This window comes from Bubalus bubalis, chromosome 1 (genome assembly GCF_019923935.1).
Source record: "Bubalus bubalis isolate 160015118507 breed Murrah chromosome 1, NDDB_SH_1, whole genome shotgun sequence".
Classification (NCBI taxonomy): Eukaryota; Metazoa; Chordata; class Mammalia; order Artiodactyla; family Bovidae; genus Bubalus; species Bubalus bubalis.
This window is the reverse complement of record NC_059157.1, coordinates 126,521,402-126,544,507: the sequence shown is the minus strand read 5'-3', so window position 1 is coordinate 126,544,507 and position 23,106 is coordinate 126,521,402. Positions and strand designations below refer to the sequence as shown.

Sequence of the window (23,106 nt, the reverse complement as noted above, 5' to 3'; positions counted from 1 at the left end):
TCCACTGCCTCTTCCAGCAACAGCAGCTGCTGGCTGAAATACCATTGGGCAAAGATGAAAAACTAAATTTCACCTATGGAAGTCAGTTTGGCAGGTATTAATGTACGCTTGCAACCCAAAAGATAGAATTGCACCACCCAGGCTGACCACTCAAAATGTGTGTGGGGTCCTCTAGTCTCCAGGGGGTGCTCCAGGTTCCCCCTACCTCTTTATTCCCCCCATCCAGAGAAGAAAAATCATGACCCAAGTCAAGGAAGATGCCCAAGTCCTAAAGGGTGGGCAGGGGGCATAGCTTTGGCTAGGAAGAGAAGGGGGCCTCAAGGCCGTCTATTTACCTCTTCTTCTGCAAAGGGGCTGAAAACGCTGGGAGAAGCTGGGAAGAGGTCAAAGTGATGGGCTAAGCACAGGGAAGCCTGAATGGCCAAGGAGTCCTCAAGGGGAACCTGTGGGCCAGGGGCGAGTCTGCCAGGGTAAGGAGGTTGCTGCTCATGTCCTTGGTTATCGACTAGGAGGACCAGTTTCTAACTGGAATTTAGGATATTGGCCTTATCCTTTCTTCACCTCTACTAGTACTAACAGTAATGACAGGTGATTTTTTTTTTTTTTTAAGGGTTTCTATTCTAAGTCTGGCTAAAATAGACGGGAAAAGACTCTTTAATACTTTTTTCTCCTCCCAAAAGAAGTGGTCATGTTAGTAAGAGGAACCCACCTTGGATGAATGTACTAAATCAGGAATGTCCTGACTCACAGAAGGGAACTACAGGTCAGAAAGAGGACCTATTACTGAACAGTTACATGTCCTCAGCACAAAACTGCATCTTTCAAATAGTCATTTCTAAACAGAAAACGGGTGTTCTCAAACAGGGAAGATAATCTAATGCCAATGGTAGTAGACAGGTTGATTTTTTTGACCTGGATGAACTAGTTTCAGATTGACTTCCTTCAAGTTCACACTCTTGCCACACTTCAGCATTATTCTTCAAACAGCTTGGATTTGTGTAGTTCCTTTTCTTCCAGCAACTCATTTATCCTAACAATTTAGGGCTGTTATTTTAGAATTCCGAAAATGGAAACCCAGAGGCCTTGAAGAGTTAGAAATGAAAGGGAGAAAAAGGAGCTTAGAAAAGAAGAGGCCCAACTCTGACTGAAGTAGGGCTTGCATATTAGTAGATTTGGGGCTCTGCCATCAGAGAATGTTGCACAGTACGTGTATTCTAATTGCATGAGAGTGTCACATCCGCAAACTCTGGGCTGTGGAGAAACCAATATGATAGACAACTTCTTTAACTTTCACCATCAAGAGAGAGGCCTAGAGAGAGCCCTCTTCTCCCAGCTCTATTGGAAGTGAAGGGCTGGCCTGCCCCACTGTAGGCTTTCCGTCAGCCACAGCAGACTCTACCATGAGGGGCTGCTCAAGATGGAACACACCGTCAGGAAAGAGGGAAACAGGGCAATCCTCCTGAATAGAGAAAAAATGCAAAACAAGCCTTCTTTAACAGCCCTTCTATAATTTATTCCCAATTCATTTGATTCTCATCCAAACTGGCATTAAAGCAGCAACAATACTTGAAGTGGGATTTAATCACTGTGGAAAATTTTACCTTCAAGTATAAAATTCATCTTAAAAATGTAACAGGAGGAAACTCAAACCCTAAGGAAAGTGGCTCCCCCTCCAAGAGAATCATTCCTCTTTATCTACAGCTTTGCTGCTCCTAAAGGCAGAAACGCATCAAGTGTGTGAAGAGGGCCTACAGGGTGACTTGACCCCTCGCACAGAGTCTTACTGGGGTACAGCATTAGCTGCACAAAATCTAGAGGCAGCCTGGGAAGACTTGGGTAGAGTTTGCATTTTAAAAGAATTAGAAAATGGAAAATGGCCCTAGCTCGTTTTTTTTCCTATTCACCCCTAAGGTCACCCCAAGGACTCTTAGAACTAATGTTACAGACTTACCTCCCTGAAGGCTGGAGGCTGGTGTTGGGGGCTGCTGAACAGGGTAGGGAGGCAAGAGAACGGAGTGGTGGTGAGCAAAACACATTTCCCCAAGGGTTGGCTGTGCGCAGAGAAGGATGCTGTGGCTCAGACAGAGGTGAAGAAACAAAAGACAGGGGTTCTCTGCTTTTGGACACTGAGAGCCTAAGAGAAACTGGTTGCTTCCTGCTTCAACAGGAATGTGAATTGAGAAGCAGGGACTATGTTTAATATGTCAAAATACAGACCACATTAAAGCCCTATGTTGCTATTTCCTTATTCCTCAAGAAATAAAGATTTCAAGGCTGGTGGGGAAAGAAAGAAAAGGAAGCTGGGGAGGAGCAGAAATGTTCTGACTCTGAGGGTACCCCAACCCAGTGACGTGATCACCACTGAATTATTCTCTACTAAAATTCAGATTAGGAAACGTGGGGTAGGCCTTCCAGGATCTGGTCTTTACAGTGGGCAGCTGAGTGGAGGACACATCCCGCCTCTCCTTCTATTCTACCTTTTCTATGGGAAAAGTATAAAAGACCCTCATTAAGTGCCCTTTCAGGCAATTACAAAGCACTTCCAGGCACTCAGCTGAAAAGTGTTTATGTAAGCTAAGTCCTCCTCAGCCCCTCTGGAGAAGCAGCACAAACATCAGCATCCTCTTACACAGCAGATATCTAGGGTTACCTCCTGAGAGGTTTCAAACTCTCACAAAAGGACAATCTGCCCAGGCCTGTTCTTTTTTTTAATAGGGAAAGGACGACATCCTTGGAAAACCAATTTATAGCAAGGGAAATATTTCAGGAAAAAAATCCTTAGAGCAAAACACAAATGCAAATAGCCTCATTAGGTTGTGAGGATGAAGAGCAGGAACTAAGAGATCTCAGTTGAAAACCCTGAGAAAATGGCACTGGATCATTACTATCAAGTTTTGTTTTGGTTTTTAATGGACTGTCCTCCATGCTTATCAAGCCCAGCCATGGCCTAGCCCACACAGTCCTTTTTGGGGGTGGGGGTTGTCTGTGAGTTGTTAGCCAAGAGCCTGGGAGATGTTTAGGGTGGGCAATACTGAGGCAAGTGTACCCCTAGAAGCTGGCCTAGTTTTGGAGTGAGGAGGCCACTCTGATTTGGGGGTTCATCAGAGGCTGGGTTCATTCTAGCACTTCCTGAGATGCTCATTTGATGAGGCAAGGCATTTGAGTGCCCGGTGGGAGAGTTTACCTGAGGAGCAGTCTGGGAAGGGTCACTTTAAAATGGTATGTTTCTGGCCACAGTGGGAAATTAAATGGGGGAGAGACTGCCAAGGAGTAGAGAAGTTACAGCTGGGTCCTCCCATGTTAAAAGGTACATGTGAGTGCTGTGGCAGGCAAACGCCCCACCAGTTCTTCAGGACTGGAATAAAGACTGGAGAAGAGGAGGCAGGAATCTTCAGTGGAGAGATAAAGCCTCAGCCCCAAGGGAACCAAGAGATAAAAGGGTAATATTCTCAGATCAAGTCTCAACACCTCTCTCTCCAGGGAAGCTAAACCACCCTCTCCTATTATCACTCCCTTTAGACAGCTTCGGTCTAAAATGAAAGACAAAGGGGTGGGGGCAGATCGGAGGGTCGGTAGCAGCCCTTCCGCCTAAGCCCAGGCCACCAGCCTGGTAGTTGGAGGGTTAAAAATCAGCACTTAAAAGAAAACTCAAACCCTATTAAGCCCAGGCTTGGAGAACAGGGAGCAGCAGGGAAGCCAAAGGAAACTAATTTTGGAGGTTCTCCAAACTGCCAATCACAAGCATATTTCTAACAGTCCCAGTGTTGTTTGAGTTGGTTGTTTTTCCACAGGCTGCACAATGGGGTCTGGTTATTCATTGAAAAAGTCTGCAAGGGAGCCCCGCCCTCCATTCACAACCAATTTGGAATGCTCCATTCAGGCAAGGGGGGTGGGGGAACTCAGCAGCTAAGCTCGCTGGGGCAGACGGAGCAGAGCCCAGCTGTCGCCTCAGGGACGCTTGCTCGCCCAGCGCGCAGTGTTTATGTAAGAAATTCAGACATTGCAGGCGCCTGCCTGCTCCACACTCTCCCTAAGACTCAGATGGCCGAGACCCTGGCTGAAATCCGCAAGGGTGTGCAAGTCAGCTCCAAGTGAGGTCGGCAAGTGCCCTCTGGCAAAAGGAATCTATCTCGCGCTGCCCACTTCAGAAACTGACTGTAGCTACCAGCTGAAACAGACTTCAGCGGTATTTCTCCTGCTCCCAGGGGTGAGCTGGTTTGCATTAGAGGGCAGCTCTCTCTGGAAGCCAGCCTTTCCAGACTCCTTGCTTTTCCATTCCAATAACAGTATTGGGAGCCACCTGGTTTCCTCCCCAAGGGAGTGGGTCTCTGGAGACACTACAGGAGTCTGGCTGCAAAGGGGGGAGGGGTCAAGCTATCTATTATGAAGTTTCACAGTTTCTTTTCCTGGCTTTGCATCCGGCCTGAAAGGTTTATAATACTCCCCCTGAATGCTCATGAGACATCAAAAGAGAAGAGATCTATCGTCTGTGGGTGAAACCTACTCCAAGGGCAACACAAAGTACAGGGCTAAAAACTGGTTGGGTTTCTAGTCTTTTCAAACCTTCAATAATCACCTTAAGGAAGATGTTATGAAGCCAGTCTAGTGTAGACTTCGTTTCAAGGGAAGAATATGCTGCTTCAGGAAAACCAGATCCAGGGGATAAATGTTAGCACGTGGGTTTTCCCTCTTTTTCAAAACATATTGGACTATTTTCAAATGTCTTATGTGGACCGCTTCTCACTGCCTGCCCCCACTGCCACAAGCCAGTGAACTCAGATGGTTGACCACTGGAAGCATTTCTCTGAATCTAACTAACCAGACTCTCCATTCAGTGCCTTGGCTACTCTGCAGAACAGTCTGAAACTCCTGGCTAGATCATGTCCTGCTCCCTGGAATCTTCACCCTCAGCTGCAGCTTTCGTCTAGATGCCTCCTCCTGTTAGGCAGGTGTGCCTCTTTGCCAGGCAGGGCCCCTTTATGAAAGGACTCTTCTCAACTGTAACATCTGAGTTTCTGAGTTGCTAGTCCACGGTCATTTACCTGCCAAACTCAAAGGTGGACTTAACCTTTTGGTTACACACTCGCACACTCACGTGCGCACCCACCCAGACACACTAGGGGCCTAGTGTCTTTGTGTCTCCTTTATTTTAAGCTGAGTCTTTTACAGGAATGGGACAATGATAGAAACTGACGACCAAAGCCTCTGTTAAATGAGCTTGATGAGTTCACAAAATGAATTTTTAAAAAAGAAACCTAATCCGGTACTGGCATCAGCATGCCTGGCGCTTGTCCAAGAGCTGGGAGCTGCAACATGACAAGACTCTGAGCTCCTTGGACTGCAAGTGGAGAAGCGCTATGTGCCAGGGCACAGATGGGGCCCAGGCTGCCTCAAGGGCAGCCATGTGCCCAAGGGGGAGCTGTCAGCCTCTGAGCCCAGATGAGCTTTATCACAATTAAAACCCCAGAAACATGTGGAGGAACAGTCTCTGGGTAGAGGATTACACATCCGACCCTACCCCACCCCACCAGTGGTAATGTTTTTTCTAGGACTGAAGTTAAAACAGTGATACTAGGTGGGTGAAATGGCAGATAATAGAAATTCTCAGCTTTATCAGACTACCCACATCTTAATCTTAAGGCAGAAGAATGCTGAAAAACAGAGGACAGACTGTAATTTCGTGATGCTGGGATTTTGTTACCTCTGGAATCTACAAAAGTGATCTGCCCAGCAGACACAGGTGTAATTTTCTATCCCAAGTCTTTTGCACCAAACATGGGAGGCTGGAAGGGTTACTGGGTTTTATTAGAGGACTGAGAGCAGAGAGACATAGAAGAGGAAGAGAAAAAGTCTGTTGTTTTTAATAAGCCTAACTGAATTAAAGTTAGATGAAAACAGATTTTGTGTAAACACATGGCTCTGTTCAATAAATGGGAATGCTAGGGCTTTGGTTCTTAGGAGTCCTGCATTACGAGGATTTTGGAGGCTATCAAGGAGAGGATTTCAAATCATTTAGCTCTTTCTCAGTGGTAAGGTAGGGAGTGGACTAGCTAACAAAGACATTGAAAGGTTTGTAAAACTTGGAGTCAAATAACCTCTAGCTTTCCTGCTCTTGCTTTAGCTCTCGTTTCTCCTACCTTCAGAGCTATAGGCTCTGGCAAAGGATTAAATAAGAGCCTCAACTCCCTCAAGCCTCTTATTTTTAAAGTGCCTACTGTTGTCTTTTTCACCTTGTGCTAAGAAAGACTTTAGGATGCTCCTTTCATATACAAATGGCCCAAGAACAGAAAGCAAGTAAACGGCGAGTTTGCTACAGTATGTCTGGGGCCAAAATGACTGCTCTCTCCCAAAGGAAGTCACCCCTCCCCCCACCATATCAACCTCCTGAGCAGTTAAAAAAAAAAAAAAATCCAGATGAATAATCTCATATTGAAATGGGATTAAGATCAATATACTTTAGGTTCAAGGGCTGCCATAACAGTTAATCCTATTTCCCAGCCATCTATTGCAAATGTCTTTATGAAAAGTTGATTTTATCAGTTAATTAGCCAGTCTTAGGAAATTACCCTTACTTCCTCCAGTCAGTCCATTCTTTTTGAAGCACAGATCTAAAAAGAACACTTCAAGGGGAAAACATGGCCATTTGGATTTTAAAACCATTCTTTAAACTATATTTGTTTAGAGATCATGTTTTAAAATAAGATTTTACCGTGTCTTCTCAGCGTAAAATATTTTAGTTCTTCAAAATGCTGACAGGTATAACAGTCACAATATCACACTGAAACGAGTGAAATTTTAAAAACTCAAAACTTAAATCTGCATTTAAAAACACTATGTATGTATGCTGCTGCTGCTGCTGCTGCTAAGTTGCTTCAGTCGTGTCCGACTCTCTGCGACCCCATAGACGGCAGCCCACCAGGCCCTGCTGTCCCTGGGATTCTGCAGGCAAGAACACTGGAGTGGGTTGCCATTTCCTCCTCCAATGCATGAAAGTGAAAGTGAAGTCGCTCAGTCGTGTCCAACTCTTAGCGACCCCATGGACTGCCGCCTACCAGGCTCCTCCATCCATGGGATTTTCCAGGCAAGAGTACTGGAGTGGGGTGCCATTGCCTTCTCCCTGTATATATGCTAGAACCTAGTAATACCCTAGGTTTCCCTGAGGGCTCAGCGGTAAAGAATCCACCTGCGATGCAGGAGACACGGGTTCAATCCTTGGGTCAGGAAGACTCCCTGGAGGAAGAAATGGCAACCCACTTCAGTATTTTTGCCTGGGAAATCCTATGGACAGAGGAGACTGGTGGGCTACAGTTCATGGGTCCCAAAGAACCAGATTGAGAAAAGTGAGTAATACCCTAAGATGCCCAAACAATCAGTTCAGAAAACTGAATATTAAGGTGTCCAAACAAACAGTTCAGAACACTGAATTATCAACTCCCACCCCTAACCCAACACTAAGCACTTTGATTTTCCATTATTATCCTCGGTTTCGATTTGCAGCTAATTCTGTAAAATGTAGTACACACTTATTTACTGGCCCAGATTCCGTGGCTTGGTAGCTCTGTGTGTTACTGCACACGTAGCTAAACACATTTATAACACACAGGATACAATAGTGTGTACACACACAAACGTCTTTTGGAAAACATGTCAGTTTTCTGATTTTTCTGTTTTATCATTTCTCTTTCTTTCAAACCCTATGCAAAAAACTCAAAGCACCAAGGTACTGAATAAGTTTCTTGGGACTGTAGAATGAAGAGAACTATGGATTAGACTGGGCAGCCCACCCTCAACCAGGCTTTCCTGAAGGCCAGCTCCAGGCATCTGAAATCATGAGGGAGCCTCTGAGTGTGACAGTGCCCTTGGCTCTGCAGCTTTGTGACAGCTTCTTTAAGGACAGGATTTTATATACTTTTCCTCCCTCATTTTACTTAACCCCTCCCATTTGCCCCTAATCGCCAGTGTGTCTCCAGCTGTCTGGACCTTATATTATCCCCTTAATAAAATGAAAGGGTTAGGCAAGACCATCTCTAAAAGGGACTTGTAGCTCAAACAATCTGGGATCTTCAGGGTTATTTATCAGGATCAAGGGACAATGGGTGGCAAAGGCAGAATCCCTATGTCTACAGGTGGCACTTTTTATTCCCTTGAACATGACCTTTAAGAGATTCTAGGAGGGATACTTAACTAACTTCTGTATTTGTGAAGTAAAGGGAAATCTATACAACTAGAAGTAGGCTGGGCATTTCTTTAAGACTTAAGAAATGTCTCACCTCTCTTTTAACTCTTAAGAACAGTGGTTTCATTTATTAAAAAAAAATATTTATGAATGGGTACCTATGGGTAGGAACCAAAATCTCGAAAATATACAAAAATCTCTTTAGAAGCTGAGCTGATAGCGTTTACCAAAAAAAGTAAGCCATCATCTTCAAACCTGACCTTCTAAAATAAGTTACCCACATTACTTGGTATTTCTTTTTCTCTCACATACATACCAAAACTCTCACATTCAACATGGAAAACTAGTGAAGTCAACAGTAACAGGAAAGGTAGACTACTACTCATGGCAGGTCACATAAGAGTATTTGTTACAAATGTTTCAGCCACCCTAGGGGAGGGATTTGCTTTACCCTGCAAGTGCAAGTTTGGTTTCCAGTTCATTGATCCAGTGATTTAAACCAGTTCGTTTAAGATTTTATTAAATTTGCATGAGCTTCTCCTACTTCCCTGAAACAGTCAGGGCTCTTCCAGAAGGGGGCTGGAGTGGAAGCTGATCCTCAATAGGAGACTGTGAGATGTACTCACAGAGAAAGGGTCTGCCCAGCCCTGGGCTCTGCCAGCTCCCGTGAGTCTATACTGCCTGTCTCAACTGCAGTGAGAAGTCACACATATAACAGCAAAGAGACATAGTTCAAGAATACACCTCCCCACATCTGTGTTCCTGCCTAACCTCTGTCTGAATCTATCCTTCTTTCAGCTCCATCTCTAGAAAGAAGAGTCGGGGCGGGAGGGGGCGGGGGCTGTATTCTCAAAGACTCTCTGAGGCTACTCAAACATCTGCTTTATCCTTAAAGACAGAAAACCCCAACCTTAAGAAGTTAAAGCAAAAAGCAAACAAAGAAACACATCACACTTGTTAAGCAGAAACATCTCCCAAAGCAGCTCCATTTTAGGTATGGCGCTTTAAAGAACTTAGCACGTTCTATTTGCCAAGCAGGAATTATTTCTAAGGAGCCAGAACACATTTATTGATTCCTTTACTGAAGCCTCTTCCTGCAGATAAATTATCTATCCAAATATCCTGTCTGCTGACATCTTTCTCTAAGGAACCTACCTCTGCTTCAGCACATGAAATCTATCTGAATGCAGTCATCTCACCTCCCTTCTAACTCTTTTGGGTTATAGAGAAACAAACAAAAGTGTCATAAAAGCATTTCAAAGAACCTCTGCCAAGAAAGCCTCCCAAACAGACTGCAGTTTATGCTGCTCTGAGCAAGAACTGGAAAGGCTGGGCCAAACTGTCAACACAGAACAAAGTAGGATTACAATCCTGTCTTTTATCTTGCAAACACATGCGCGAGCGTGTGCACACACACACACACACACACACACACACACTTTAGGTTATCTTTCTTTAGCCCTTCAGTGGCAAGTTTCCCAATCATTTGAAAGCAATCAGAGGGCAATAATTAACATGCATTTACTTTCCTATGGAAAACATCCACATCAAGCTGTGACAAAGCTAAGGTAACCCTGCATCTGTGAGTTACACTTTGTTCCCTTTTCACATTTCCTAGCATCTCCCCATGAATATGAGGCCTATCATTAAAGAATGTTTAGCTAGTATCTCTGGCCTTTCATGTATTGATTTAGAACATACAGCTTTTACTTAGATCCAAAGATATCCTCTCTCCCAGTGGCATTTTTACATACACACACACAAGATAAAACAAAGCTCGGAAAAATACGTTGGTGCAAAATGAGAAATCAAATCCTTGCCTGGCTCAGGTGCTTGCTATTATAAACTATGACTAAGATACAAATTTTTCTATGATGCAACTCTCAAGAGGCAGCATTTTCTCCAGGCCTCTCTTCTAAACCTGCTCATTCGCCAGTGACTAATGCTCTCTAGAGCTGCCCTGTGCTGCTCAAATTTCATCAGTCAGCTTTGTCCTTGATAGCTCTGCCTGGACCATAAAAGCTCCCAAACCTGTTGAGGACAGCCCCCAAAAGATCAGTGCAAAGCTAACTGTGCCCTTGCCAGTACCCTAGAGCCGTCTTCTGAGCTTCCACGGCATTTGTTATCTCAGTGATATGAGCACTTAAAGACCATTTTGAGTAAAGGTTTTTACTCTTTGAATGATAGTCTTGACAACTACATGAAAAATAAGTGTAAATCAGGTCACTCTGTGACCATTTTTTGGTCAACTTTGAGCTAGAAAAGAAACTGACAACATGTTGGGTGAAGCCACAATTAACTGGAATCTTTAATTAACTATTTTCTGCACCTTTAAAAGAAAAAAAAATGTCAGGCTCATGATTTCTATCAAGGACTTAATTTATAAAAACCAAAAAAAAAAACCACTGGAAGAGAATGTCTGATTAATGGATGCTTGGTCCAGTAACTTATATATAACTTTAGTTAACTTAAGAATTAGGATTTTTTAAGCTTGAAGTTTTGCAAAATTCTTTAGGCAAAAATTTTAAGATAAAATCATGTTTGGGAAACCTTACCCGCAATAAAATAAAAGCACTTTAGAAATAACTTCAGTAAGGAATGAAACAAGAGTTTGGGGAGGGGGTTAACTCTGAATTATTAAAAGAAACCAAACACATACCACTGTCCAAAGAGGCTGGCTACAGCTGAAAAGTATTCTAGACACGGATGATCGAGGACCAAACACTCTCAGAACACATGTGCCACCACCAGAAAGGTACTTACAGTTATCAGACTGAAAATCTGGGACAAACTGTTCGTCATCAGGAACTTGTGCTAGAAAAGAGATTTTTTATTTTAGATCTTTAAGTTTGATTAAAAAGCACAGTAAAATGTTTTATGTGGAAAACAGAACAGCCAAGAAACTTGCCTTCAGCTAACCAAGCCTCTTGAAGTTGACTGAGATCCTGAAACAACTCTGGAATTGAAAACAGAAGAACCAGAATGAGGAGAATTCTCCTAGGGGGAAGAGGGAAGAAGCTGGCTGTGTGCTGCGGTTTTCACAGGGAGCCATAAGAACAAGCCACAGCAGAGGGGAGAGCTGCACTACCTTCAGAATCATGAGCCAGATCTGTGTCCAAAAACTTCCTCTTTCTGTCAATCACAGGCCGCCCTCTACTCTCCTCTGACCGAGATTTCTGAAAGAGGCCAATAGACAGTTAAGATGTAAGTGTAGTAAAGGGGTCCAAAGGGGGCTGTGCCATAAGACTCACGTTCGAAGAAGGAAGACAAAACAAACCAAAAGCCACATAAACTTACCCCTGGGACCATAAAAGGGACTTGTTGATCATAAAACCCATCCATGGTGCTTCCAGCGTCTCTAATATCACTTTGGAAGTTCTCAGCATTGAGCAATTTCTGGGGGGAAGGGGTCCTCCTGTAATAGGAATTTGGGAGATTTTAGCCCAGGTGAGGGGAAAGAAATAAAGTGATTTTATATTGCTTGTTCTTTTAGCAATGTTCTTTTCTGTGGGAAATCACTCACTTTCTCTGAGGTACTTAAAGACCACCATTCAAGGTGTAAGCCTTATAGACTAACCTGGGCTTGATTAAGGGCATCAAAGATTCATGGTACACTTAGTGCCAAATCCACTCACCTAGTCATTCTTTTAATCTTTTTTATTTAATTATTAAGATTATAGGTTTACTATCATCTGTCTCCTACCAAAAAAAAAAAAGGACCTTATTTTCATCTAAAAAGATGATTTCAAGATTCTTTCTGTAAAAAGATTCCCCAGGGTGTTTGTAGGGTTTTTTTTTTTTTTTAAGAGAATTTAATTTTTGATAATACAGTGACAGGAAGTAGAGAAACTGGGTTTAAGCATACCAAATTATTTGCAATTAAGAATCTGACATACATAGTGCTTCTAAAAGTATTTTGTAGGTCAGTTGTAAAGAACTATATATAGTTCCAAGAATACAAGGATCCAGAGATATACTTATCTTCAGATACAACTCTTCATTAAAACTTAAATCTTTTGTCCAAACAGGTATAGTGTTGGTAATGTCACAGATCTCTCCATGGCAACTCACAAAGAAAGCTATAACATTTCCAACTTTTAAAAGAATAAAACAGCTAAGAAAACTAATGCATAAAGTTAACTAAATTCCATTACACATATTTTAAATGCATGTCTACCACAGATCTTTAAAAATCATTAAAAGTAAAAGTTTAATGGAAAGAAAAATCTGTTTATTATAGTGAAATCAATTTTTCTTACATGATTTAGAAAATTAAACTGTTTCAGCACTCTCAAGTATTGGGTTTTGGAAAGAGAGGCTGGGGATCCAAATGGACAGGAGGGAACTGTTTCTAATTTGGGAGGTATAAAGTAACAATGTCAGGAAGGTACCATTCTTCAAATAAAAATGCAGTTAGGTCAATAAAATGAGAGAAATATTAATTTCACTCATCCCAGCTCTAAGCAATTCAAAATAATTAAGGATAAATCTTTTTAACTAGTATACAAATTTTAAATAGGGAACCTTTTCTCAGTGGGCAATGGCATCCAATTTGTTTTTCATACTATGTGAAGCGTATCAAATTTTTGTATGTTAGTATACTAGGAAACCCTTCACCGCCAGCCTCCCCTCCGCACCTTAGTCCAAGTAATAAAATATTTTCAAAGTCAGAGGGAGAGAAGCAAAACTACACACTTCGTAACTTCCTAGAAAAACACTCCAGGTAGCTTGCCTGAATGTCTTCCAAACAAGCGCTAAAAAGTTCAACATAAAGTTTTCTTCCCAAATGTCACCAACCCGTAAACAAAATCAGAGAGGGCATCAGCAGCGAGTTGAAGGGCAAGAAAATGAGTTCTCTGTAGCCATCAAAAATTTGTCAGTTTAAATAAATCATGGCCTTAGAAAGCCTATAAACGTCTATAGGAGAAGTGGACAACGGGTAGGAGATCGGAGGGGGAGATATTTTCAGAGACTCACAATGAAATACGACGCAAAAATACTTCACCAGGAACAGCAAAAATTGTTTTTAAAAATTTAAAAAGCTGTTATAAGCAAACTCAAAAGAAGAGGTATCGAAGGTCTTTAAAGCAGCTCTTAAAGTTCAAGGGCTAGAAAAATCGCGTTCAAAGTATACATATTTTTTTAAGCTTGAAGGGAGAGCTCGAATTCATCCAGGAGTTTATACCACTTCCTTTGTGCCCCCCCCCACCCCCACCTCCCGGTACCCCCAGGAAAAACTTTAACACAGCTTAGCGGCGCGATCGAGGCCCCTCCCCCGCGGCGCGCAGCGGGCCCGGTTTTATGAATGAGAGAGCGAGCCGCAGCCGCCACATCAGGTAAAGGCTGTAACTGGATCCCTCGCACTGGGCCCCATTCACAAAACAAGACACACTTCCACCCAATTCCCAGCCTTCTCCATTCATGAAAACTCCTTCAGATGAGCCCCCGCCCCCACTCCCAACGCAAGCCCTGCCTCCGACGCAGGCCCCTCACCCCAGCGTTTTAGGAAGAAAGCTCAATGCTTCATTCACAAAAAAAAGGGGAAAAAAAAAAAAAAAAAAAAAAGCCGCAGGGAGCAGCGAGCCAAGGAAAGAAACCCGCTTCATTCATAAAGTCACCCACATTCATAAAAACGAGCTGCGGCGCCGGGAGCTACCAACCGCCTCCAATCCTTCCCCCACCCCAAAAACCCTTCCAAACATCTCTCTTTGGCACCCCTCCTCAATCAGGAGTTCGGCTCCCCCCTAGAGGTCCCCTCCCCTCTGAAAATTCGGTCAGATCCCAAATCCAGCTCGAAGCTCCATCGTCTCTCCATCCCCCTCCGCACCCATCTTTTTCTTTTCCACCATCCCCAGGCCGCGGTTCTTATGTTCCCCGATTTCTCCAGAATCGCCGGCAACCTGACGCCCTCAGAGATGGGGGGGATTGGGTGTCCGCTTTCCACAACCTGAAACTTGCAAGGCCTGCATAAGTTCCTGGCAGACCCCCAACGCCACAGGCTGCACATGCCTATGTCACTTAACCCCTCCTGGTACTGGGGTGGGGGTGCATCACCTCTCAAACATTCCCCCTAAGCTGCTTTCTCCCCCATCCTCCCCACTGCAAAGATCGGCGGAGTGCCTTTTCTCGCGAGCCTCCAAGTCCCCTCGAGGTTCTCAGATCTCCAGAGACTGTAAAGACCGCAACTCCGCACCCCTCCATCCCCACCCGGGAGCCCCCGCACCTCGCGTTCCCGCCGGCCTCCCCCGCGACGTGCGGAAACCCGTTCTCCTCGCGCTCCGGAACCGTTAGCCGCCCCCGTCCGACGCCTCCCAGGAACCGAACCGGACCGGGCCCCGGGAGGGGAGGGGGAAGGTGAGCTCCGCGAGGGAGGGGGGCCCAACTTCGATTTAAAAAGTGCACCCCGACTTTGAGGATTCTGATCAGCCAGTGAACTCTAGCCAGCTGGGCCCTTCCTGGACACCCCCCTCAGAAGCCCCCGTTGTCCACTTGACGCCCCCTCACCTGAGGCGGCGGCTCTCCTCCCCTTGCAGCGGCCCCGGGGCGCAGGCGCGCTCACGCACGCGCGCACCGGGCCTGGGAGCCTAGGCTAATGGCTGGGCCGAACCGCTCCGGGGACACTGAACCGCTCCGCGCACCAGCGGCTGGACTCTGCGCCGCAGCTGCCAACCAGGCTGGAGCGCTGGCCCGGCCCCCAGCGGCCTGCCGCTCCGCCCTCTGCTATTGGCCCGCGGCTGTAGCCCAGCCGCGTTCCCATTGGCCCGAGGCCGCTCCAGCGGCTGTCCATCGCTTCTTGTTTACCCTGTCTGCGGGCAAATCCAGCCAAGCCGCCCCATCAACTCCGGTTCCCATTGGTCAACAGCGCGTCCCTCCCTACCCCCTCAGGGGTCTGTTTTGCATAATTTATGCAGTGGGGGACCATTGACCAATCAGCTCAGGCTTGTTTATATAATGAATATAAGGACGTTTTTCATTCATAAAAAACGCGACCTGAGGGGGAAGCTTAGCTGAGTCAGTGAAGCACTTAAAGGGGCAGAGAGCCTCGAGGAGCCGCTGTTCCTTCCTCGCAGCTCTCTCAACTTTTTACCGAGGTTTGGCTCTTTCCCCTTTCCCATTCACTCCTACGTCTCTCCCCCAATACCCCCCACTCCCAGCAACACCCCCGCCAGGATAGGGCTACTGGGCGCCAGTCGTTCGCAGCTGCAGAACCAAGAGAAGCTATCATTTTAGGATTCAGGAGAGAGGAATCCGTCATTCCACCCAGAAAGAAACTCGCTGACCGACCTGGGCGTTCGGCCCACAGAAACACAGAAAACGGAAACCGAGCTCTCTAATCTTAGTTACCTTTAAGAGAGGCCTTAATTTCCTTTAACTAGGTTTCCAGTGGGGGAAGAATAAGCAGTATCTTCCTTTTAAAATCTGAGCTCTCAAACAGATTTTAGTTACTATTTTATGCTGGCAGGCCAAGGCCCAACCAAATCTCGATTTCTCCCGACGTTTAATTGCAGTTTATAACCGCCAGAGTGGGTTTTAGGACCCGAGATGAGAGAGGGTCGGCGCTCAAAGAAATCCTCTCCGGAGACGACGCCAGTCAGTCAGCCGACCTAGAAACATAAATCCCTCCGAAAGGGGCTTACAGAGGTAGATCGCCTGCCTCCCTCCTGGGGCTGCTGTTTTCCATTTAAGTGTTGAATGCAAGATGGTGTATTTGCGAATTAGATCCCGTGCAGCTGGGAACGATGAGAAGCTACTCTGCTTGCCAAACGACCGGGCACTAACTGCAATTGCTGAGATTCTTAACACAGTGTTCCAGGAAACAAATAAGCAATCCTCTCCCCTCTCCGCCCCCTCTGTCCCCTCCTGTGAAGGCCGTGGGGCAGCTCTCTACTCTCCCAGGATCCTGGGGCTTGTGAGGGAGTTCTTCTGTTCTAGTTTGTGTGCCCTGCCATTCACCCCATGTGCCAGGGGTGGAGAGGGAAGAAGCCAAATATCAAGAGAGAGCCCCTAATAAAAGGGGGCCCTAGCCAACTCTGGTGCTGCCTCCTACCACCATGGGCCTGGAGTGTGGATTTTAGAGAAAAAAAATTTTTTTAAGTCAAAATTTGCCCACTTTCTTTTCTGCTTCCACTTAGGGTTCTTGTTAGTCACTCAGTCATGTCCCACTCTTTGAGGCCCTGTGGACTGTAGCCCACCAGGCTCTGCTGTCCATGGGATTCTCCACGTAAGAACACTGGAGTCGGTTGCCATGCTTTCCTCCAGGGAATCTTCCTGACCCAGGGACCAAACCCAGGTCTCCTGCATTGCAGGCAGATTCTTTACCATCCGAACCACCAGGGAAGCCTTGGTCTGTCGTTTATAGCTAAGAAAGATCGGAATTCACCAAGGAAAACCTGTAATTCCTAGGCCCAGTGCTGACAAGGCATGAACCTTTGCAAAAGAATGGGATGGGCATGAGTGGGTGGGTGGGAAAGTGCTCTGAACTTTTAGCAAGCAGTTCCATGATATCTAGGGATTCCCTGATAGCTCACTTGTAAAGAATCCACCTGCAATGCAGGAGACCCTGGTTCGATTCCTGGGTCGGGAAGAAGAGCTAGGCTACCCACTCTAGTATTCTTGGGCTTCCCTTGTGGCTCAGTTGGTAAAGAATCTGCCTGCAATGCGGAAGACCTGAGTTCAACCTCTAGGTTGGAAAGATCCCCTGGAGAAGGGAAAGGCTACCCACTCTAGTATTCTGGCCTGGAGAATTCCATGGACTGTATAGTCCATGGGGTTGCAAAGAGTTGGACACCACTGAGCAACTTTTACTTCACTTCACTTCCATGATATCTAGTGTCCTAAGTAAGTGAAAGTAAGTAAGTGAAGTCACTCAGTCGTGTCCAACTCTTTGCGACCCCGTGGACTGTAGCCCACCAGGCTCCTCTGCCCATGGGATTCTCCAGGCAAGAATACTGGAGTGGGTTGCCATTTCCTTCTCCAGGGAATCTTCCCAACCCAGGGATCAAACCCAGGTCTCCCGCATTGCAGGCAGATGCTTTAACCTCTGAGCTACCTGGGAAGCCCATCTAGTGTCCTAGGAGAGCAATATGCTACCCACCCCAGCTGCAGTGAAGTTTTCCCCTAGAGAGCACAGCCCTAGAGCAGTTGTGCTCCCTATGTTTTGCTGAGGGCTGTCTCCCTCCCTAGACTCAAGGCCCAGATAGTTCCAGGTTCCAGTCCTCCTCCTCCCCAGCTTGTCTGCCCTCCTCCTGCCCCATTTCATCCCATCTTGTACTGCCCTTTGATCTAGTTTCTCCAGAAGAGCTTCAGAACTCCTCTTCAATCTGTCTTCAGGCCCCAACCTTTGGGTAGGCCTGCAGCCCATGGGGCCACATGTCCTTTACCATACAAGTCTTGGCACATCAATCACACTGGCTACAGGGAAACTATACAGGACACTTCAGTGAATTCCTCCATGGGGTTGGACTTGAAGCCTAAAGTATAACTTGGATGACCTATGCCTCAAGCCAAGGCTCTCCATCCTGCCTTGGGAAGAAAAGCTGGGTGTTTAAGTGGTAATGATGCATGTATGCTTAGTCACGTCTGACTCTTTGTGACCCCCATAGACTGTAGCCCATCCTGGCAGAAATACTGGAGTGGGTTGCCATTTCCTCCTTCAGGGGATCTGAGTCTCCTGCTTTGGCAGGCAGATTCTTTACCACTGTACCATCTGGGAAGCCCAAGTGGTAATAGCAGCTAGACTGGGGGCAAGGAAGGAGTTGGAGGATGGATTTTTAGGAGAAGATTGTCATTGACAGAAGATCATGGAGGGATTTGCACCAGAGCAGAGCTCTTGCCAACTTATTAGTCATTCAGTAAACATTTATTTTGTACCCAATACTCAGCCAAACCCTGTGTGCAGCAAAAATGTTAGCAATGAATAAGATCCAGTCCTTGTCTTGGAGGAGCCCACCATCTATTGTACCATTCAACGACTTGAGTTTACCTAATGTAAAACCTGTGCATGCCATGTATAATTCTCTACAGAGTCTCTCATTTAATCCTCATAAGAATAGAATTGAAGTGGTCTCTATAAAGTACAGATATTAACAATAGACAACAAACAAAGGCACAGATTAACTAATCTGCCAATAGTTGCACAGTTTGTAGGTTTGTGAACCTGGATAGCGCTAAGGCAAGTAGGCTTCAGACCCCATGTGTGGCAGACAGAGCATGTGTCTCTGCTCAGAAAACCACCAGGAAACATAATTTGAACCCCAAATCGTAAAGGGCAGAACTGGTTGAAGTCATAAGGAGTCAGGTTTTTAACTCAGTATAGGGTTAGGAAGGAATTTGGAATGTGTGCAGTGGCTCCAAAAGGAATACCGCTGCTAGTAATGAGTCTCCTGTCACAAGAGGCATTAGGGCAGAAAGATTCAGTGCAGAGAGACTATTACACTGGGTGGGCTAGATGAACTTAAAGGATTGCTCCAGATCGAAGAATATGACTCTGAGGATTAGGAGCTTGTGTTAGATGGGGATCAGGCCCTGGGCATAGGCATCTTGGCTCTGCTGTGAAATGTGAGGGTATAACTCATGATGAACTTGCCCGACTGACTCCTGGGCCCAGAGTTGGTTCCTTACTGATAAGTTTTTATCATGTCTCTTGTCTTCACCTCTTTCTCCTGCTTCTCCTTCTAATGACTTACCTCCTCAGCTCCCATCCCCATCCCACCCCCATCTGCTTGAATGAACTTTGCTTTAAAAAAGAGTTGTGTTGTGTGCACGCTCAGACGTGTCTGACTCTATGGACTGTAGCCCACCAGGCTCCTCTGTCCATGAGATTTCCCAGGGAGGAACACTGAAGTGGGTTGCCCTTTCCTACTCCAGGGGATCTTCCAGACCCAGGGATCAAACCTGTGTCACTTGGCATCTCCTGCATTGGCAGGTGGATTCTTTAACACTGTGCCACCTGGGAAGCCCTTTGAAAGAGTTAATATGGGTCAATATTTTGAAGTTATTTGTTTAGTACACTGAGTGTGTCCTCCTAAGAACATCATTGGAGGATTTTTCTAGCCTGTGTTCTGATGTACCATACTGTCTCTTCAGGAGAGAAACGGGACTGGGAAAGATAACAAAAAGAGATCAGCCCTCAGAAACATTTATCTCGTGTCAATCTAGCCTTTGTTCTCTGGCAGCAGCAAAACTCAGTCACAGTAGGATAACTAGCCCCTTGTTCTTCAATTTGCAGTGTGTCTTCAGAGAAGCAACATGGAAGGATAGAAAAATGAGTCCCTTGCCCCCAGCCTGAAAACTTCTGTTTCCCGTTAGAGGACTGGTTTTAAAGTCTTCCTCTAAAACCCCCAAAGCATGTTTAAGTATAAGGCAGGTAACCCTGCCTTGAGCTGATCACCAAAATGGCAGTGGGAAATGTGGCAGTGTGGCGATTTTCGCCCCTCACAGGGGACAGTGCCTCCCTTTCCTCTCTTGGAAGTAGTGTCAAGGGACTTCCCTGGTGGTCCAGTGGTTAAGAATCCACCTTCCAGTGCAGGGGGTAAGGGTTTGGTCTCTGGTGGGGGAACTAAGATCTCACACGCCTTGTGGCCAAAAAAACCAAAGCATAAAGCAGAAACAATATTACAATACACTCAATAAAGACTGTAAAAATGGTCCACATGAAAAAAAAATCTTAAAAAAAAATGCTGTGAGGAGTGTAACTCTGTCTGAAGGTGATGGTGTGGGCTTCACGACCCTGGGTTGTGGAGAGTCCTTTTCCATTTTTGTTCAGGATGGTTGAAGGAACTTGAGGACTACATCTGAAAGGTACAGCAATGTGTTTCTTGTCCTCATGGCATAAAGAATTCTTTCTGGCTGGCACACCTTCCTCTGTAGAATTCAGATATAAATACCCTAAAAACTGAGGCAAGAAAAGAAAATCTTTTAGATTTTTAACGTCTCTTTAAACAGCTAGGTGCCATATTGTCTTCAGGGTTCTTTGTAGTCAGGGAATAATAATAGCTGACATTTACTGAGTGCTTCATATGAGCCAGACACTTTTCTAAACACTTCACACATATTAGCACATTTAGTCCCAACAACAACCTTCTGAGGGAGGTACTATTATTATCACCTCCACTTTTCACAGAGGAGGAAGGTTAGGTACAGGGAGGTTACGTAAATTGCTATGTGGCTAGCACATGTTCAGAGGGTGAGGGTACCCACTGGGCCCCCTCTGGAGCCCGGCCAGTAACCATTCTCTGGGCCATCTCAGCTCCAGGGAAGGCGCGCATGCTTAGTGACAATAGCTGTCACAGAAAGATCTTTTTCTATGCCAGGCCATTGAGAGGCTTTGCCTATACTTACCCCCTAACCACCCTGTGATGTAGATAACCATTATTGTCCTTGTTTCATACATGACAAAACCGAGGCACAGAGAGGTAACTTGCTGAAGATCACACAGCCAGGAAGAGCTGGAGTCAGGAGCCCAGTTCAGATCGTGAGCAGCCCTTGCTAGGTGCCACTTTACCATACGGTCTTCACTCCAGCCATCTCCCACTCTGTCGGTTTTCCTCGTCTTGCCTTTGGGGCTCGGGCTGCTTCCTGGGCTCTCCCACGAGAGTTGCTCTGCTTTCTTAGGAACGTGCTCCAGCAATCCCAGGCAGACTTCTGCATTGTTATTCCGGGCCAGCTAGAATTTGTCTTTATCAGTCACAGAAGAAAGACTGGAAATTCCCTGTACTAAGGATGCCCTAGATGCCAGGCTCTGGGCTAAGACCCTTCACGTACATGGTCACTTAGTGCTCCCGTTCCTCCTCAAAGGTGGTGATTGAACCCAATTTGCAGATGTGAAAACAAAGCGAAAAGTTAAAAGCTGATGTCTGAGTCTTCACACTTAGGAGCAAGCAGGGCCTCTGACCCAACAGGTTGACCCTGTGACTCATGGCCTAGTGGTACCTCGTTCCTCTCCTGGCTCATTTTCTGAGCTCGAGGACACCCTCTCTCCTACCTCCTTCTCCCAACTGTCAATTCTTGGACTTTATAAAACATCCACTATCAAGAAAACCTGGGGGCACATGACATATTTAGATTTTCTGATAACTGGGGAATTTCTTCCTTAAGCCTCAAACCTTCTCAAAACAGTGGGTGTCAATCTTTGGAGCTTTCCTGTGACTTCCTGTTGCCTTCAGAAAGGAGTCCAGCCCAGCAGCAGGACCTTTACTGCACCCTGGGGGCCCTGCAGTCACTCCTGAGGCTCCTGGGCCCTTGGGTCTGGCCATGCAGGACGCAGCTGCCAGTCACCTGTCAGCATCTACTGTACCTCTGAGGCCTGTGAAGGGTTCCTGTGTGAAGCAGCCTCAGGTTGATGGGCTTCTGGGGAATCCCGTGTCTGATCTTGAGAGTCTTCCTGCTCCTTTTCCATGATAGGTTGTTGATCAGAACTTGTCAGTACGTTAAGAACATGCTTTTCCAGCAACTCTTCATATTTGCCAGGATTTTCAGCCTCAGATGGACCATGACCTTGGAAACCCGCAACCCAAGGGAGTTTGAAACTGCGCCCGTGGGTTCTGAGTGAGAGCAAAAGGGTCCCCTCTAATGAGGAAGTGAATGAACTTGAATGTGTAGACTTGACAAAAACTATTTTGACCTTTTGGAGTTTGCCTTTTGCTTCTTTCTGTGCCCTTAATGGAGAGTTTCCTTTGGCCAAAGGTTAACCCTTGCTTGGGTGGGCTCAGACTTCAGGCTCTGAAGTCTGCTCTGGCCATGCTGGGTGAGCAGGTTGAGTGAATGGCGGGCTGAGAGGCCCATCCTCTCATGGACCTGCTTCACCATGGCAGCGGAGAGCGGGTGGTGAGGAGGACGGTTTTTTTGGCTCTTGGCTTGTTTTGTGAGTGCCTGCCCTGGCTCTGTCAGGCCTGCGGAGGGGGGGTTGTATTTATTTTGAGTTGGACAAAGAGATCAACTGTGCCTGACTGGTAATAGAGCCCGCAGGTGAAGTACTCCCCCAGTGTGCATTCCATCCCAAGGCTTCAAATCAGGCGTCCAGCAGTCTTCCTGCCTGTTGTCACCTGAAGCCAAACAGAGTGTTTAAAAACACGGAGGTGGCCTCTGGGGCTTCCCAGGTGGCTCAGTGGTAAAGACGACTCCTGCAAGGTAGGAGACATGGGTTCAATCCCTGGGTCGGGAAGATCCCCTGGAAAAGAAAATGGAAACCCACTCCAGTGTTCGTGCCTGGGAAATCCAATGGACACAGGAGCCTGGCAGGTTAGAGTCCATGGGCTCTGGGTTTGTAAAAGATTCAGGCACGGTTTAGCAACTGCACAACTAACAGATGGGCTCTGCTAATGTTACCCCATCTCGATTCTTACTAATAGTCTGTCTCTGACACCTCATCTCTGGGATGTAAGACAGCTTCCATTTAAACCAGAGCCCACCTGAAAACCTCTCCTTACCCCTGCTCCTCTCCCTTTTCGCCCATCAAAAACCCTGTGCTTGCATGCTAAGTCACTTGGGTCTTCTCTTCCCGGCGCAGGGATTGAACCTCTGTCTCTTGAGTCTCCCGCACTGGCAGGCGGGTTCTTTACCACTAGTGCAGCCTGGGAAGTCCTTATAAAGCCAAACTACTTGGTTAGAAAGGCGAAGTATGAGAACAGTGTCTCCTCCCAGGAAACTCGGGCTGCTCTGAGTCTTGGAGGTGCTCAGGTGCTCTGCACTTTTCCCTTGTGTGGGCATAGGTGCTCCTAAAACCATTAGGGAACCACGGTTTAGATCCCACTTCCCACTGCTATGCCATCAACCGGACGTCTAGGAAACTAGAAGTTCAGCGTCTGACTCCCAGGGGGACTATCAGCTTGATGTAATGGAATGCTCAGGCACCTCGTTTGCGGCCTGTTTCATGCGTTTGTTTGTTTTTCACTGACGTATAATGTACATATAGGAAAGTACACAGATCATAA

General features: G+C 46.1%; 1 protein-coding gene across 2 annotated transcripts in view; it reads right to left on the bottom strand.

Moving 5' to 3' along the window:
- ETV5 (ETS variant transcription factor 5) overlaps positions 1-15,951 on the bottom strand; it is a 60,505-nt gene extending 44,554 nt beyond the window's left edge. The window contains exons 1-5 of one of the 2 annotated variants that reach the window (XM_044943874.2): positions 15,521-15,951; positions 11,474-11,591; positions 11,265-11,352; positions 11,085-11,132; positions 10,940-10,990 (exon numbers count right to left, since the gene is read on the bottom strand). In XM_044943874.2, the coding sequence (XP_044799809.1) occupies positions 10,940-10,990; positions 11,085-11,132; positions 11,265-11,352; positions 11,474-11,518 (232 nt within the window). In that variant the 5' untranslated portion in view covers positions 11,519-11,591; positions 15,521-15,951. Of the gene's footprint in view, positions 1-10,939; positions 10,991-11,084; positions 11,133-11,264; positions 11,353-11,473; positions 11,592-14,680; positions 14,901-15,520 lie in introns of those variants that run through there. The other variant, XM_006058626.4, reaches the window with a different exon arrangement.
- Positions 15,952-23,106: the final 7,155 nt, after the last annotated feature.